The following is an 18,514-nucleotide window of genomic DNA, read 5'->3' as shown; positions in this document are numbered from 1 at the left end:
TGATGTACTTTGTCATATTTGGATATATGCTACATTATGTTTTATGCTTTATATGGATAATGATGCATTATGGACTATGTTGAGATTTATGATTGGTTATTTATGCATATTCAACTTGATTTATGTTTACTTATGATGTTATCGTGTTATGTGTTTACCATACTTTATGATTATATGGAATATGGTAAAGATCTTGATGTTATTGGTGAAGTGTCTTTATGATGTATTGTATGTATGTGGAAGGGACGATGTCATACCAGTCATTGTGAGTGTGGTGTGACGTTGCGATTCTCTTACCACTAGTGTGTCTACTTCATGACTATATATATATATGTGTGTGTGTGTGTGTGTGTTGTGCATAGACGTTTGGTGTTATGCAAGATTGCACGTGTAAACACTTAAATTTGGCTAATCAATTTAGTCAAATTTATTTCCTTTAGTTATTTAATTAATTAAATATCTTAATTAATTAAGCCCATCCCTTGAATCAATTAATCTAATTAATTATCTCTCTCCCTCCAATTCCTTGAATTAATTAATCCAATTAGTTAATTCACCCCATTTCAATCCATGAATTAATTAATCAAATTAATTACTTCTCCTTTTCACCCCTTTTATTTGAATTAATTAAATTCAAATATTCCCTTTCAATCACATGTCTCCTAACTTCTAACTATCTAACTAACCCTCTTCTAGCCTAACCTCCAATCTAACCTTGGGTTCTAACCAACCCTCTCCCCCCAAACTAACCTTATCCTAACCTCCCCTCACATGCGTGTGCACACACATATCCCCTAATTTCCTTAATATCAGGAAATTGATCCTATTTTGGGTGGCTTCCTCCCAAAATGGACATGTCTCCTTGGAGGACACATGTCAATCCCCTTTTGACATGTGTCCCTCTTGAGGACACTTGTCAAGTCCCTCTTGACATGTGTCCCTCTCGAAGACACTTATCAATTCTTGTTGAGCCAGGATGACAAGTGTTGCCTTCTCCCATCCCCTTCTTTCCCTTCCAATCCTGTTTAATCCCCCCTCATTTTCAATTAAATTCTCCACTTTCTTTGCACCATACTATTATTATGCAGAATCATCTCCACTTTTCATACATTCCTAATACCATAATGCATAATTCTATCCACCATTTAGTACTCATACCATTATAATGCCCAATTTTAACACCATATCCACTCATCCAATCCATTCATCTTGAATCCAATCATCAAATCGCACATCATGGAGCAATCGAGCACAAGCTACATCTTGAGCGCACATCCAAATCGAGGATAAGTAAATCAAAGTTGGAGTATGAGGTTTGCATTTACTTGATTATTGCTTCTTTATCTCATTTCCTTCTTTCTAAACATCCCAATCTTGAGGTGTTTGGGGTTAATTGTGTTGCTTAGATTGTTTAGTATTATCCTTCAATCATTTACATTTGAGCACGATTTACCTCAGAGAATAGGTACTAGACATCGGCTCCACCTAGCTTCACAGGTCTAAGTGTGTCTCTAATCCCAATGGCAAGTTGATAACGGAGAATGATACGATGTCTTGTCACATTCTAGGCCTAGTCGACATCTTGTCAGTATCTTGGTTAAGTTGTCAAGTGATGTTATTTAATAATTAAATGGGTTGGTTATATTGTGGTAATTAATTTACTAATAATGTCATAAGTTTAATTGTGTAATTAATAGATAATATTTATTATGAGTTTAATACTATTAAATAAATTATTTTATTTGGAATTTTATGGGAGTTAAGTTGTTATGTATTTATTTAATTATTTAATTGTTAATTGTTTATTTATTTAGAGCTTTTATTTTATTGACTTTTTTATTGAAGCTTTTTATTTAATTGATTAATTAATTATTTATTGTTTTATTTAATTTTTGGCCTTATCATTTTATTGGGTGTTTTATTTAGTAATTAATATTTTTAATTATTCTCTCTTTGTTTTCGAAGGAGAAACTAGAGTGAGTCTTATACTTTGCATTGAAATCTTTATTTAGTTTTTAAGCATGCAAGATTTTTGAGTAGTTATTATTTTTTTTAGGATTTTGCTTTTAGGGCTTTTTGAGAATTTTTAAGGAGAGTTTTGCATGATTTTTAATATTTTTTGGGAGAGTTTTTGGAGAATTTGGAAGAAGTTTTGCATTATTGTATTTTCGAGAATATTTGGGGAAATTGTTGGAAGAAGATTTGCTTATTGGCTTTCAAAATCTCTGTGTTATTGGTTGTTGTGGTTCATGTATTGGAGAATTGCTTGCTCATCGTGGATTTTCTTGGCGTATTTTGGCTTTTGGATTTGCGCTTCAATTCTTCCTTCAGATTTTTACACCTTTCTTCCAATTTCCACGTTGGAGATATTTGTTTTCTACATTTTTTATTTTATATCTTTGTTTTGGAAAAGAAAGATTGTCTTCTCTGTGTGTGAAATTGTTTTCCAGAATTTCGGGAAAGAGATTGGGAATTAATAATTGTGTAAATTGAATTTTATTCTTATTTAATTATGTGAAAAATATCAAGGGAATAGTTATTTGCACACATAGGGTTTTTGTTTGAGGATTTTTGTGGTAAATTATTTTGTTGAAGGAGTTTTGTATTGTAAGATTTCAATTATGTATTTTCTATTGTAAGGAGATTTTAGCATCCTATGTTGGGTTTTGGGATTATGTTGTGAATCTCTTCTTGAAAGTATTTATGGTCATTTAGATTTATTATTTGCTCTTTGATGATATAATATGTCTTTTTGTATCGCTTGGAATTAAGTCTAAACTTTTAATTTGATTTTCCAAGTGTCAGATTTTGATTTTTAATACTTGTCCGTGTCGTGAGTTCTGTGTTTCATATGCGCTGATTTATTTATCTTATGTGCTAATTTATATTCCTTATGTGCTAATTTGCGTATTATATGCGCTACTTCATATGTCGTATGCGCTAATCTACGCATTGAATGCACTACACTGATTTACCGGATGCACTAAACGAATTACTGGATCCACTAAAATCATTACAAGATACGCTAAACTGGGCAATTTTGGTATTTTGATCTTTTGATCTAATTTTCGCCAATCTGTATCAGACTAGAGACTTGATTTTTGGACTCGAGATTATTGTGATGTCCTTTCAGACTGATATATTGGTCTTTTGAATGGAAATTGTGATATTGTATATAATACGTTCCTTAGAAATTATATTATGTTTGGAAATTAGATTATGGTCCTGTTTGTATCATGGGAACCATTGGTTCATATAGTATAGATGATCATGAGACGTTTTGGTGATTGGTTTTCTACCCTAGATCACAGGAGCATATTAGGGGAAGTGGATTCCAAGTGAGTGTCAGGGCCTAGATGTGGCTGCTAGGAAATCTCGTTGGAAGTTATTTATAAACAAGTGATAACCTTAATTAATTTATTAGGGGTTGGGTAGTTTTCACATTAATAAGATAATAATATGTTTTGGTGCCCCACTCATGGCCTAGAGTGCTAGTACAGGATCATGATGAGTTTGGGAAGACCTTGATGGTATGACTATACTCCCTTGTCTTCATGAAAGGTTGAGTTGGTTCTGCATGGTTGTCACTTGGCACCAGGGTCTAGAGAGATTGCTAGGGAAACCTTGATGACAACACGTGATGACACTTTCCCTGTATGTGTGTCCTTGGTCTTAGCCTTGTTCCATGGAAGTCTCTAGCATTAGACTTTGTTTTATTTGAGCCTATGTTTTGTGTTGATATTCTTGGTTCATGTTATTTGGTATTGTTCTTTGGGAGTCATGTGTCAGTCTAAGCTTAGTGTGTGTGGGGCCTTATATCATTCTCTAGGCATGGGGGGTGGTTCCTTTTGGTTCCACATGGTCAGGTGGTCGATGCCTTTTCTTCCCTTGGGATATCTACTTTGCGTTGGGAATTCATGAGCATACTGGATATTCCTTGTTCTCCGGATCTTATACTTGGGGTAGTAGAACTTCATGATTATTTATTTGTAGTAGATGATGTATATTGTATCAAAATTTTCTATATATGATGTAAAATATAATTCTATGATGATTTATGTAACATGGATAGAGAGACATGTATATACATTATATATGGACATTGACCATTATGGATGTTGTATATTATCTTACTTGTAATTCAGTCATGGTGTTAAATGATAACCCTAGGGAAATTGAAATTGAATTAGAAAATTTGGGCATTTGATAGATTGAAATATCGATAGATGATTATTGGTTTATTGGTATTTCATCTTGTATACTATGATTTACTATGTTCATGTTATAATTTTACTTTTAAATTCGTAATTTGTAAGCAATAGTGTAGTGTAATATGTAGTTGTTTCTTTTAAGGAAAAAAAGAAGAAAAATTATCTCTATTTTTCTTAGATTATGAGTTTGTTTCGCTAGGGTTTTCGTGGCGGGCATTACACCCTATTAGATGCCCATTTAAGCTTGAAAAAATATGGATTAGGGATCCAAACCTGAGAAATCTAGTGGCCTAATGGTAGCAAGATGCACCCAAGATGGATGGTTTGTAGGGCTATGTCTTTTGCAAGAAACTTATCTATGTCAGACATAAGCTAAAATATTGGAACATACTTTGTTTCAAGAACATCTTTGAGGAAAAACTTGTATTTGAAGTAAAATTGGAAGATATTCATAGTAAAATTATCCAAAGAAGAATGTTCAAAGAGGATGTCACTCTAGAGAAGAAACTGTTGAGTGAGTATAATGAAGTTTTAGCTAGGGAAGAAGTATGTTGGAGACAAAAGTCAAGGGAGTGTTGGTTGAAGGAGGGAGATTGAAACACCAGGTTCTTCCACAACTTTGTAAGGACAAAGAGATCTAGAAATAGATTTTACAACATAAAGAATTTAGAGAGTGCAATGTTATCAAAGGAGGAAGATATTAATAGAGAGGTTGTTAGTTACTTCAAGGATTTGTTGGCAGATGATGTGAGGAATCATAGCCTAGATGAGAAGTCGTTGAATGACATCCTTGTAGTTATCATGGAGTAGCAGAATGCATCCTTAATTCAAATATTCTCCAAGGATGAAGTTAAAAAGGCAAATTTTTCTATGATTGCTGACAAGGTACCTAGTGCAGATGGTTTCCCAAACCTTTTTTACTAGGTTTTTTGGGATATCATTTCAGATGACCTATTATTTGTGGTGGAAAAATCCAGGAAAAATATGTACATTGCTCGATACTTAAATGACACCTTCATTGCTTAAATTTTCAAGAAGGAACAAGCTCAGTCCTTTGAAGAGTATTGACCTATCTTCCTATGTAACACAATATATAAGATCATTGCAAAGGTCATGGTTAATATAATGAAGAGGATCTTGGATTTGTTGATTTCAGAAGAACAAAGTGGCTTTGTTCCTCAAAGGTTGACTATGGAGGGCATTATAGTGGCACACAAAGCGATACATACTGTTAGAAAAGGTAAAGTGGAAAGAATGTTGATTAAACTAGACATCTGAAAATCACATGATAGAGTTGACAAGGTCTTCCTTCTAAAGGTTTTAAGTTTTTTGGGTTTTGTGAAGAATGGGTAAGCAACTGCATTATTACACCCATATTTTGCATCCTTGTCAATGGAAGCCTGCAAGGTTTCTTTTAGAGTAATAGGGGTTTGAGACAAGGTGATCCTCTCTCCCCTTTTTTATTTATTATAATAGTAGAGGTTTTAGGAAGGATGATAACCAAGTTGAGAGTGGAAGGGAAATGGAAAGGTATAAAAATTTCCCCAAAAGTAGATCATACTATACACCAACAGTTTGTGGATGATACACTTTTATTTGGGGAATCGTCTTTAAGGGAAGGCAGGTGCATTAAACAAGCTCTAGACAAAAATTGTGTGGTGTCCAGTCAAAAGGTCAATTGGCATAAATCATAAATATTCTTTTTCAACACAAATTTAAACAAGTAGAGATAAATCTCCAAAATATTAGAGATGAAATCAGGGATTCTCCTAGGTAGATTTTTGGGTACACCTTTGTTTGTATGGGCTAACGGGGGACATATTTGGAATAAATTGATAGACAACTGCATAAATAAACTAGAGGATTGGAAAAGCATATGGTTGACTTCTGTGGGTAGGATCTTAATGCTAAAGTTAGTAATTTTGACCATCCCATTTATTTTATGATGTGTTTCAACATTCCAAGGAAGGTAGTGAAATCTATTAGTCAAAACATGAGGAGATGTTTTTGGAATGGAAAGAATTAGTAGGACAAAATTTTATCATTGGCTTGGGATTTATTATGCAAACCAAAGGAAGCAAGCGACACAGGCTTGAGAAATTGTAGTCTTTTGAATGAAGCTCTGGGAGCGAAATTGGTCTAGAATATTTATTCTAATTATACAAGGATATGCATCAAGGTTCTGAGAAAGAAATATTTGGACATGGACTGTCAAGATCAGATTATAACCATCCATAACACTCCTAAAGGCTCGACAATATGAAATTATATTCGAGATTGTAGAAAATTAATAACAGATCATATCTCTTGGCAGCTAGGTAATGGGGAGCAAGATGATTTCTAGAAAGGCTCATGGGATGGATATGAAGCCCTGAATACGATGAAAAAAATGACTCAGATTAAAAATACTACTATAGAGAAATGGGGTACAAGGGTATGTGATTATGTGCTTATGACAAGGGATAATGGGGTGGAGAGATGGATTTGGAAAATGATTAGAGATCTGAATCTCACATCTCAATAGGAAGCCTCGTTTAGTAATGTGTTGCAAAATAAGAAGAGAGTCTTTCTAGGTGCAAGGGATAAAATTATTTGGTGTGGTGCAAGAAATGGTAAATATTCAGTGAAGGTGGGCTATCAATTGTTGGAAAATGATATTACTAGGGATGCGTGGCCTCATAAACTCTTCTGGAGCAATCTTTGTCTTCAAAAGGTAAACACTTTTGCATGGTTGGTGGTCAGAGGTCGTATTCTTACAGGAGAAATATTTTGCAAGTTAGGATTTAATGGGCCTTTCAATTGCCCTTTGTGTAGGTAAGTGGAAGAGACTATTGAAGTTTCAAAGCTTTGATACCTGTTAAAGTTTTGAAGCTCTGATACCATGTTGATTTTTGCAACACAAAAGATTGCAACACAAGCCTACAAGATCAAAAGGAAAACAAGAACACCTTCCATAAATGAGAGCTGCACAAATGAATTATATATTACTCAAAAGCAGAGAATACAAAATTATAGGATGAGTTACAATTGTGCAATGAGGTGCTTATAAAGAAAGAACATAGCTAAATTTAGGAGAATTAAAGTGCAAGAATGAGGAGCTAAATAAAGCTCAACTCTAGCTAAACTAAATGCATAAAGTTAAACTAGGTGCACAACTAAAATAAGCACTCCTAAGTGAACTTAAGCAAAAAAGAAAAAAACACAACTAGTTGTAAAAAAGGCAACTAATAGCTAAATATGCGAAGGATAAAAGAATATTTGAGGCCGAAATATTTGAGAGAAAGGGAAGGGGAAATAAAAGATCACAAAGGGGACACAGCGCAGAAGAGGAAAAAGAATCAATATTTCAGCAAAGAGGATTATTGGGTAAGTCGTGGAATGCAAAAGGGGGAATCATCCAATCAGTAGGAGGAGCTTGAATCTCATAGGTTTTTTTGTTTGTTATTGTATGGCTTGGGTTTCTTGTTATCTTGTTCAAGGGATAGTGTTTTTAGCCAATCTAGATTTATGTAGATGTCAAGTGTAGGAGTAGTATTAAAAAATGGTGATATGAATAGTGTTGGTTCTAGTGTTGCTTTAGGCATGGGATGTGCTATAACACATTTTGTATCTCATATGTAATATTTTTATATCTATTAATATAAATATAACTTTTACTGATTAATTAAAAAAAATATTAATTATAAAATTGTATAATATAAGCATTTGAGTGAAAATATGCATTATTTTAATGACTAAATGAAATATATTTAAATTTATGATTAAAAGTTATTAAATTATTTTTTACGTATAAAATAATAGTAAAAAATTATGATTTTTAAAAAGTATTTTTTGATTGGTAAATAGGTCCATTTTATTAATATTAAAGATGTTAGCTTTACATAATATAAGTTTATTAGGCATGAGTAAAATACTGAAACAAACTATACCAATACAGTCCCTATAGAATTCTGCCATTGACCATACATGATGCCACCATAATCATCACAAAAACATCGCCAAAATTTAAACCCACCACAAATAAGCACCAAACAAGACATAAACAAAAAAGGGCTAAGCCCATTCCTATAAACCACCTGAAACCAACACCCTGTCATTACAATTTAACCAAAATGGGCCCTACCCAGAAACCCTCCCAAGCCCAACACCCTTTTACATAGAAAAACATTACATTTAAAGCACAAAAACTCTAGAAGACCCAGAGGAGTAGCTCGTTACTTGTTCATGACTTCCTCGGTTTCTCTATAGGGCTGTTGCACCAAGAGGCTCCACGCTATATGTCACTTTCATGCTAGTCTTCTTAATTTCCGTAGATTGCTTCACCTTCTCCTTCTTCTAGGAATGAAGAGTGTCCTTCAAAGAGTCACATCCTATCAGTGCCTCTGCACGATGCTCCTCTCGGTTGCTTGAAGCGCTCCAAACCAAAAAGCGTTGTAAGGGTAGTTACCCTTCTCCCACTCTACGTCAATCTCTAGACTTGGCTCGTAGACTGACCCCCAGCTCTGCCACAACCAAAATTGACACCATAACACCATTGATTTTCAAAAAATATTGACAAATAGAATGATTTAAAAAAAATATACAAAATTATAAATATAAAAAATGCATATAATAATTTAGGTTTATTTTTTAATAAAGAGGTTTGTTATATAATACTTGCAATGAAATAATTTAATTTTTTATTTAACTTAATTTAAATAATGTGAATCAAATATCTCTATAAAATATAAAAAATACTTTATTTACAACATTATAAATAAAAAATTAAGAGAAAAATATTTTAAAATAGATATTTATTTTTTAAATTTAAAAATTTGAAAAAAATCATAAAAATTTATTATTTCAAAAAAGTTTTCTCCTATAACAATACATTTTTAAAATCTAGATAAATAATTTCTATAATATATTAAATTCAAAAATATAAGAAATAAGTTTATTTTGGAAAAAAAAAAAAATCACTTTCAATTTGATTAATTTGGCTTTTGAATGCAATAGCCTACGGCACGGCAGGCATACAATTGTTTTGGTTTTCGGTTGGCAATTGATTTGGAGAAGAGAGGCATGGAATCGGAATCAGGGAAGGGCAATGGCAAAGATGCAGTGAAGCAAGCCTCGCGCTTTCTTTCTAAACTTGCACGAGCTGGGAAAGAGCGAGAGGAGATAGATACGAAAGAAGGCCTGGCTCTGTGCTTGGGGCTTGCCCAAAACTTGCACCAAAACGACATTTTTACGGGCACGGAATTCACAGTTGCTGACTGCGCGGCTGTGAAAGGCATCATCGAACTGATTGTGCGATGGGGGATTCGGCCCTACCTGCTTTATTCACCCTCACCTTCACCTTCACCTTCATCTTCACCGTCACCGTCACCGTCATCCTCATCCTCACAGGATGTTCTGCTCACTTCCTGCAATGTTCTTGGATCATTTGCTCTGGATAATCTTTACCACAAAGGCTTCTGCGTTTCGGTAGTGGTGCGGAACTATTATCTACCCGACGTTATGGCAGGCTTTCTGCAACTTGGTTTTGCCCCCCATCAAAAACATGAAAAGAGGCGGAGTATGGCGGTGGCTAAACTAGAGGAGGCGGTGGCAGCACTGGAGGTTGGAGATATGGTGGAAACGTTTTTAGTGTTGGTAGGCCAAAGAGATGGCCGCTCTCCTCCGCCATGGCTAAAACATGAAGCAGGGAAGATTCTTTCCAGACTTGTCATCAAGGATGGGGGAGTGCCCGCCGTAATGCACAGATTACTGGGCGCTGGGATTAAGGTAACACTTGCTATTCATGTGCCACTTACAGCATGGTTTGATGTAGTTGTTTAATTTTTATCGTTTTAAAGCTCAGGCGGTCGATGCGCACATAATTTAGAATCTTCTCTTAAAATGCTGGAGTTATTATAACATAGGATTGAAAGTTCAGCTGTAGATGGAAGGCATGCCGAAATAAGCAGCCAATGTTAACCACAAATTTGCTACCAGGCTCCACATTTTTTATTCTCTTCCTTTTTTTAAACTTAAACTCCAAAATCTTGTAATTACATAAAGAACGTAATTTAATAGTTCCTTTAAATAAGGAGAGAAAAAAATTATGGGACCACTGGCCTCAATAAAATCTCTCAAAAACTTTGAGCGGTGCGTACATTCATGCTTAAAAAATGTTAGCTAAGTGGCTCCACGGAACCCTGCTGTTAGCCAAATACAAATCCATCACAACTTATGAAGAGCGAGTGCTCTCTTTCATTGCTTTTTTCTACCATTTAGTATTTGATGACGTTTCTTACAAAATAGCACCATGCTAACTTTTGTTTCAATTATTTTCCTTTTCTAGAAGGAGACATCAGACTGTACTTATTGGGAATACTTGTGAGAACATGCATACAAGCCTCCTAAAGTCTTGTTTGTGTTAAAAAAATGGGGAGACGTAGAACTGGTAAAACAAAATCTATGATAGACATATTCACCTCATCCCACAACTCTCATAGACTGTAACATTGCAGAATACCAATCTCTTGTTTGTTAGATAAATGAGATGATGGGCCTGTTTGCCCTGTGCGGTTTTGCTGATTCAGGGACAAAATCATTAACCTGAGATATCTCACTTTGTTTGGGGCAAAATTATGATTCTCTGGAACAGGGGCTCGACAAACCACTTTCTAGCTGGCTGCATCATATTTCTACCCAGTGGTGGAAAAAGTTGATACATTATGATTATGATTTGTCAACGCGAGAAGATCAGATGTTATCAAATAAAGTTCAAAAGGAAATGTACAATTTTGGTCTACTAGATTATCTAGTTTATTGTGCAGAAATAAACACACATATTCTTCGGAGAAACCAAGTAGCCCCTTGCAGGATTCTACTTTTCCAAAAGAAAATCTATACCGTATAATGACTTTGAGAGTCCAATGAATGTTGCTGAAAAACATAACCACTAAAGAGAGCTGTAAAGCAAGTTTTTTAATAGAATAGGGTCAATCATTACGGGCACACTCTCTCCTATTTAAAACTAACAGAATAGAAAAGTATAGAAACAGAAAACTTAATTTCAAACTATTTGGGCCAGTGGTAAAGACCTAATTGCCATATTTCTTTTCCCATACAAACTAACAGTTTTTCTCCATTTCCAGCTACCAACCACATGCCTAGTTGCTGCACCAGGTCCGCCATGAAGGGATTTGTAACTATATGTAGATGAAGGCTGTAAAGAGTAACTAATGCTCATGTATGTCTCCTGCTAATATCAGAAAGACATTTGAAAATCAGTTGAACTGGTTTAGAAACATCCTGCTTGAAATCATCGAAGTCTGGAGACTCCTTTAGGGGGACAACAGCTTTGGATAGAGAGTTGGACATGTCTTCAGTAACCCGGCTAGCTTCATTCAGAGCAGCCTGCTGCTGAATGACAACTATTTTCAAGTTCTCCACCTCCTCACTAAGAATGCACAACTCTTGGGAAGGAGCTGGGGCTTTGTAAATTGTGCTAAAGGAAGCTTCGTAGGGAAGCCTAGATCGAGGAACTTTTGCTTGTACACATGGAAGTCAGGTGGCTTTCTATTCTGGCAAGTTCCTCTGCAATTGGTGTGATCTCATTGTTAGGATTTTCAATGCGTTCAATAATCAAAATGAGAATGGTAAACATTAAAACTCCATGACCGGAATAAATTTCATGTCCAATGGAAGCTTAAAATGTACAGGTGTTTTTCAATGACAACTATTAGAGATAAAAATAAACAGTGAGATTAGATGAAATGGAGAAAAGTATCTAAAATTCACAACTCAAAATTTACCCCAGGAAAAGTCAAAACTCTTCGGGCTAAAACTATAAACCAGAAATTTATTCCATTCACCATATTATTCCTTGAAGAGACTCTAAGTATAAATACAACAAGATTTTTTGCACCTTAGAGTTCTACATTCTGATTTTGAAGGAATTCTTTCCGCATTCCACCAACATCTCCCTACACAAATCTTCTCCCATATATTCCACTAAGCCAACACATAATAAATAGACAAGCGATAAATTCATTTGCCATGTGTATCATGGTGGACACTCAATTTGAGATTCGTCTACATTCTTTTTTTTTGGTCAGTAATTATATGTATTTCATTGATATTCAAAACAAAGTACATAAGTTGTAGTATCATCTATCCCACATCACAAAGAAAGTGTGCCAAAATTTGCTCTAAAACGATGTCCATAGTTTGACAAAACATCAACCAAAAGCCTACTCTCGCCTACCAATATTCTGTCCTATACACCCATTTGTACAATTTAATAGTTGAAACATATAACATTTGATAAAGCAACTACATAAACAAGCTTTAAACTAAAAAAACAGTGTTTCTTTTCATTTCTTCCTCACTGCTTTCAAAGGCCCATTAACCCACTAGTCTTTTAGCTCAAATCTTGCTTTTGGTTCATCCTTCGGCCCACCTTCCTCTTTCCTTTGGCTCGCTCTCATTTCTTCACCCGCAAGTAATTAATTGGCAAATCTCAACTGATATATGCTTCTGCCCGACGCTCATCCTTGTTTGTCCCCTTCGCTCAACGAATAAATAGCATCAGTTGTTGAGGAGTCTCCTCATTTGTGCCCTTGGCCACCTCCGCAGACATAAACCTTGCCCCCAAAATTGCCCTTTCTAACATTGATTGCTGACCATACAGCCAATCATTTTCCATACAACCCTTCAACACCCATTCAACATCTTCTTTCCGTCCAACCTCCAACCCCCACGCCGCCACCATTGACACAATGTCTATATTCGTCCAGGACCTGTGTTCAGTCGTAAAAAACTCTTCACCCAGAAGGATTTCCATGATTTGAATGAAAATATCTTCATCAAATTTGAAAAGATTTTTCATTCTTTTCTCAATGACTTTGCCCATAAATGCTAATTGTTGCCTTTGCATAATCAAGGAAAAGGTGGCCTCCATATTGAAATGCAGTCACCACCCATCCGCAATTGTGAGCACCAAGTGCTATTTCCGCAGGTTTTAATTACCACCTTTGCAACCCATGTCACATAACCCCTCCACCACACCCTTTCATTAATAGCTTCTGAAAACGGCGGCGTACTATTCCAACTTAGAGATCGAGCTCAAGATTATGAAAATTTTTCACCGTAATCTTCAGCCCATAATTAAGAGTCACTGCCCATTTGGACACCCTGTTCGCCTCGTTCCCTGATCTCATCACATGCCCAACTTCAATTCAAGTTGTATTTTTGAGAAGCCCAATTTTTTCCCCATTTTCAATGCTTCAATTGCTGCATGAGCCTTGACTTCATTGTTTGTTCCCTCCGCAAGTTTTGAAGCTTCAATTGCTACAATATTGCCCTCCCAATCTCGTGCCACAAATCCAACTCCCGATAGTCTTGGGTTACCCTTTGACGCCACATCAAAGCTAATTTTATACCATCCTTCCCTCGGCTTGGACCACTCCACCACCTTCACCTTCTCGGATTCCGGATTAGCCCGAGCAAGCCCATTAATAGGCTGAGACTCTTCTACGTTATTACATATTAATATTATATATTATTTTCTAAGTACATTAATATTATGGTTATGATATAATGTTAATGTTATAGTTATTATATTATTTGATATATTTAATATTTAATATTTATTCTATATTATATAATAAAAATTTATTCAGTATATATTATTAAATAGATATATTACATTTATATTTAGTATATTATAAATAATTTTTTTTTGTAATGTTTATTATAGTTCTCTCTTTATACTTCAAACTATTTTAATCACTCTTTATTGTAAATTTCTTTGTTCTTTGTTTTTGTTTTCTCCACTTATCCACCTCACACTTGCTCCTCACTTTCCTTGTTGCTCCTCCTTTTCTGGGTCTATCCTCTCTAAATCCTGTTTTAAGACTTGGTCTGCAATCCAAATCTTTACTCTTCCCCTTCTTGATGTTGAATTGCTAAGTGCAATCTGAAACATCGATTCAAAAAACATACACAATTTATCTAGAGACGCTTGCACATTCTTAGATCTTTCCAAATTGCATGTAATTTCCTTTGTCATAGATTGGCTTACATGCCCATTTGTTATTCCTGTCCTCATACTCGTACAATGTAATTTACAATTTCATACCAAACTATCCAAGTGATGAGTTGTGTCATACAAGGAATCCATATCTTAGTGCGGCACCTCATTCCACGAGGGCCAAATTGTTAGGAATGTTACATCATTAGTCATAGATATCATGTGTACAGTTTGCTAGTATGCTTGTTATGATATAACATGTGTGTGAAGATGAAAGCTATTGGTTGTGGAGTGTTTGTTTGAGTTGTTAAAACAACTCATAGTTTTAGAGGAGTTGTTTCTTATAATATACAATATTGAAATCCTATTAATATGTAATATTTACTATTGAATGAAAGAAGAGAATACAAGTCCCTGTGTATAGAATTTTGCATGCTTCTATAAATCTGCCCCTTGAATTTCTCTCATGGCAGTAGAGCACACCATTCCTGTGCCTATTGTTTTGTAGTTAGAGAGCCATTGAATTTGTTCATTTGGTTTGGTTAAATGTTGGCATATAGATGTTAGGTCCCAAAAAGCTATACAATTCAGTTCATTGGACTGCATCATTAGGTGTTGGAGCTGCATTGGACGGGATTTGCTTATTTATTTGATGCTGGCAACCTAGGAGGGTTCGGTGGAATGGAGAAACAATTTGCAGGTGGAGCCATGAAGGGGCCAACTGGGATTTATATTATTAATTACGGATGGTGGAGAGGCTAGGAAGAATCAGTTTCTCAAGACAAGAGAACTGCCCCAAGCAAAGATTCTACTGTATACCATTTGAAGCTCTATGAGGAAACTTCAAGAATGCCAAACAACTTCATAAGTATTGTCGATTTAGATCTTTTTGATTTAATCCATGAGGAATCATTGCCTGGACTCGAACTCAAGGAAATTGTACTAGATGGTCATTTCTATGTTTTGCTTCTAGAGGATTTTTGGAGGTGGATCCATCAATGCTATAGTGGACAAGCTAGTTCTAATCCAATGGGATACTTTTCTCATGATATTCTTCCCAAACTTTTATTATTTGATTGATAGAGCTCCCATCAGCCATCCACAGGCTGGCGTGAACTTCTCCAGGCATACAAACTTTCTCCAAAGCTCGTTTGTATCTGACAAATTCACTTTCCTCACTCACAGACTGCCAAAAACTCATGTCCACCCCAAACAGACACTGACCCAGAACCCTACTACAAAATACCAATAGACATGAGAAATACCAACGTAGTATGCTGATGTATAACAGCAGACAGATTATCAATGACACAAGAACTGTCAGGACAAAGGCAATGAATGCTGCTATGGTGCTGCACAGTGATCTTACCATCACATATTCTTCTTGACAAGCTCTGGCTATGATCCTAATTATATTTGAAACAATAAATAATGTAACATGATTCTAATTAATTTACTTAATTTAATAAATTTAATATGTTTGAACCAGATTAACATGTGACAAGCATTAAGATTTATGTACATTTTGGCTACAACTAATAACTGCATCTAATTAAAGTTTAATTATTTTATATACATTTATTTTTAAAATTTTTCAAAAATTTAAATAAAAATAAATTCTTTATTTTAATATTGTCCAAAATTCTCTCATTTCGTCGTATAACTGTAATGTGTCGAAAAATTTAAATAAAAATAAATTCTTTATTTTAATATTGTCCAAAATTCTCTCATTTTGTCGTATAACCGTAATGTGTCGAAACTAATAAATTGATTGAGAGAGACTGGTAACTAATCCCCAAAAGAAAAGTAAATCTCACCAACAACAACTTTATTGATTAAGACAAAAGAATTTCTGCCACTCAAAATTAGCTCAACTTTCCGCTACGCGGTGTGATGACATGTTGATGCAAATCTAGATATTATTATTATTATAGATTTTAACCAATAATTGTTATGTTTATTAGTAATCATATTTTGTGTAGAAATTCATGATGCATCATCTCAAATGAGGGCTCATAGTGATTAGTTTTAGAAAATTATTCGATTTATTAGTTATGTCAAATTTTACTTTTTTTTAATCTCACTAGTCCTTAATATATGGTTTCTTTACTTTAATTAAATTACATTCTAATTTGTCTCTCACTATACACACATGTATCGAAAATTAATTATTAATAATATTGTATCTTCCATGTGACTACTACTTTCTCAAAGATATTGCATTCATGTGCTTCTCATTTAAATTCATGACAAAGTTGTCATTATGAATTTTGTGAAAACTCAAATTTTAGCTTTTGCCTCTGCAATAATTGATTTTATTTAATAAAATAAAACAAAGCAAAATTAATAAAATAATATATTATTTATAATTAATAAATATTATTAATAATTATTTCACTACAAATTATTTTGGCAAGTACTCCCCACTATGTGGCACTTGTTCTATCATCAATGGATCAAAATATTTGGAAGCACATTCTTGCTTTGGTTTGGACTCGTTGCAAGAATAAATATCGTAAACCCTGGTGCAAGAGATATTTTTTGTGAGGTTTGATGATTACGAGAAAATTGAGGCCATACTGCTATCAAGAAATTGGAAGGTGAATGGTTACTAAAGTTGAAAGGTGAGAAATGGGCTCAACACAAAAGACTCATCAATACTGATTTTCACATGAAAGCATTAAAGACTTGACAATTCGTACGATTGTTGGGAGTCCGACATCCATGGTAGTAGACCAACGGAAGAAGTGGATTGAATCAGGTAGAAATGAGATAAAAAGTTTTTAAGGAATTTCAGACCCTTAGTGCAGATATAATTGCAAGGGAGTTTTGGCAGTAGCTATGAGGAAGGAAATCACATAATTAGCATGCACGATTGGATCCATTTGAAGTTATTGGAGATGCTGTCAAGGTTGTAGAAAAATGGAGTTAATCATTTCCTTGTCATCTCCCTTGTGAAGTAGTCTTTATGGGCTTGAAACATATTGTGTTCATTGTGGCTTTGTTGCTATTATTCATGGTGGGGTCAAGAGTTTAGTCTGTAGCTATCTCCTACCTAAGGATATTCATTTCTTTTACCTTGATTTGTAGTTTGTGGTGGAAAATCTATTAGTCATGCACCACAAGAAGACTCTAGAGGTCAATAGTTCATTGACTCTTTCAATGGTTGTCAATGTCATTCTTCTTACGACATAAAAAATCAATACATGGGGTTAACTTTCTCTAATGGTCAAACTAGTGGTCTTTTTGCAAGGGAAGGAAATAATATATGGGTGGCATTGATCTCTTAGGACAACTAAGCTGAAGGATGAAGGCTAGGAGGTTGGAGGACAACTGGTACCCTCTTGTCAATCACTAATGACAGGGCCACAAAATTGTATTAGTGACAACTATTTATGCTAATATGACTAAATCCAAGATTGGCAAGATTGGTTTTCAAGTAGCAGTAGTAACCGTCTCATATCATTTGTGATTAGAGTGTCAGTGATATATAATGGTAGCTGCATATGCAATAACAAGGACTTGGTTCTCAAGCTTTATATGTTGTGATTGGATGTGTCTATCCTCAACCACAATTATTAGTTGTTTGTGGTTGAATGAGTTTGTCTCCAATCACATTTGTTGATTATAGTGATTGGAAGTGTTTGTCATCAATCATAAAAGTCAGTAATTATGATTGGACGTGTTTGTCCCCAATTATAATCGTGAGCAGAAGTGTGTGCCCTTGTTTATAACTTTGATGCTGGATAGATGTGTTTATCCCTATTTAAACTTGTATGACCTTAGATAGATGTGTGAGTGCCTTGGAATATCCCTATTTAAACTTGTATGACCTTAGATAGATGTGTGAGTCCCTATCCTTGGTTCCAAGGGCATGTGTTTGCCCCTATCCTTGGATAAAGCTCAGAAGCATAGTGAGGCAAATTTCACTATTGCTTATCTTGAGGAGATGTGTATGTCCCTACTCATATATTGTTGATGAACTACTAAATGTGTCTATCAAGTGTTGTTAGTTCACTTGTCCCTATTTGGAGAAGATGTAATATGGGGGCCCGTGTTAGGAATATTACTATTATTACATCATTAGTCATAGATGTCATGTGTTAGGTTTGTTAGTATATTTGTTATGATTTAACCTGTGCGTGAGCATGTTAGTATATTGCTTGTGGAATGTTTGTTTGAGTTGTTAAAATAAGTCATATATTCTGAGTTTTTTCCTATAATATAGGATATGAAAGTCCTATTAATATGCAATATGTAATATAGTGCATTATTGCATTGCTGCATACAATATTTTACT

The 18,514-nt window shown here is 34.7% G+C and overlaps 1 protein-coding gene across 2 annotated transcripts in view; it reads left to right on the top strand.

Annotated features, from left to right (window-relative positions):
• Positions 1-9,210: 9,210 nt before the first annotated feature.
• The window catches only part of LOC131067553 (uncharacterized), a 67,063-nt gene continuing 57,759 nt past the window's right edge, over positions 9,211-18,514 (top strand). For both annotated transcript variants that reach the window (XM_058002623.2, XM_058002624.2), the window contains exon 1: positions 9,211-9,977. In XM_058002623.2, coding sequence (XP_057858606.2) covers positions 9,273-9,977 — 705 coding nt within the window. In that variant the 5' untranslated portion in view covers positions 9,211-9,272. The remainder of the gene's footprint in view (positions 9,978-18,514) is intronic.

This window comes from Cryptomeria japonica, chromosome 10 (genome assembly GCF_030272615.1).
Source record: "Cryptomeria japonica chromosome 10, Sugi_1.0, whole genome shotgun sequence".
In the NCBI taxonomy this organism is placed as follows: domain Eukaryota; kingdom Viridiplantae; phylum Streptophyta; class Pinopsida; order Cupressales; family Cupressaceae; genus Cryptomeria; species Cryptomeria japonica.
Note: the sequence above shows the minus strand (reverse complement) of the source record. Positions and strands in the feature narration are given on the sequence as shown.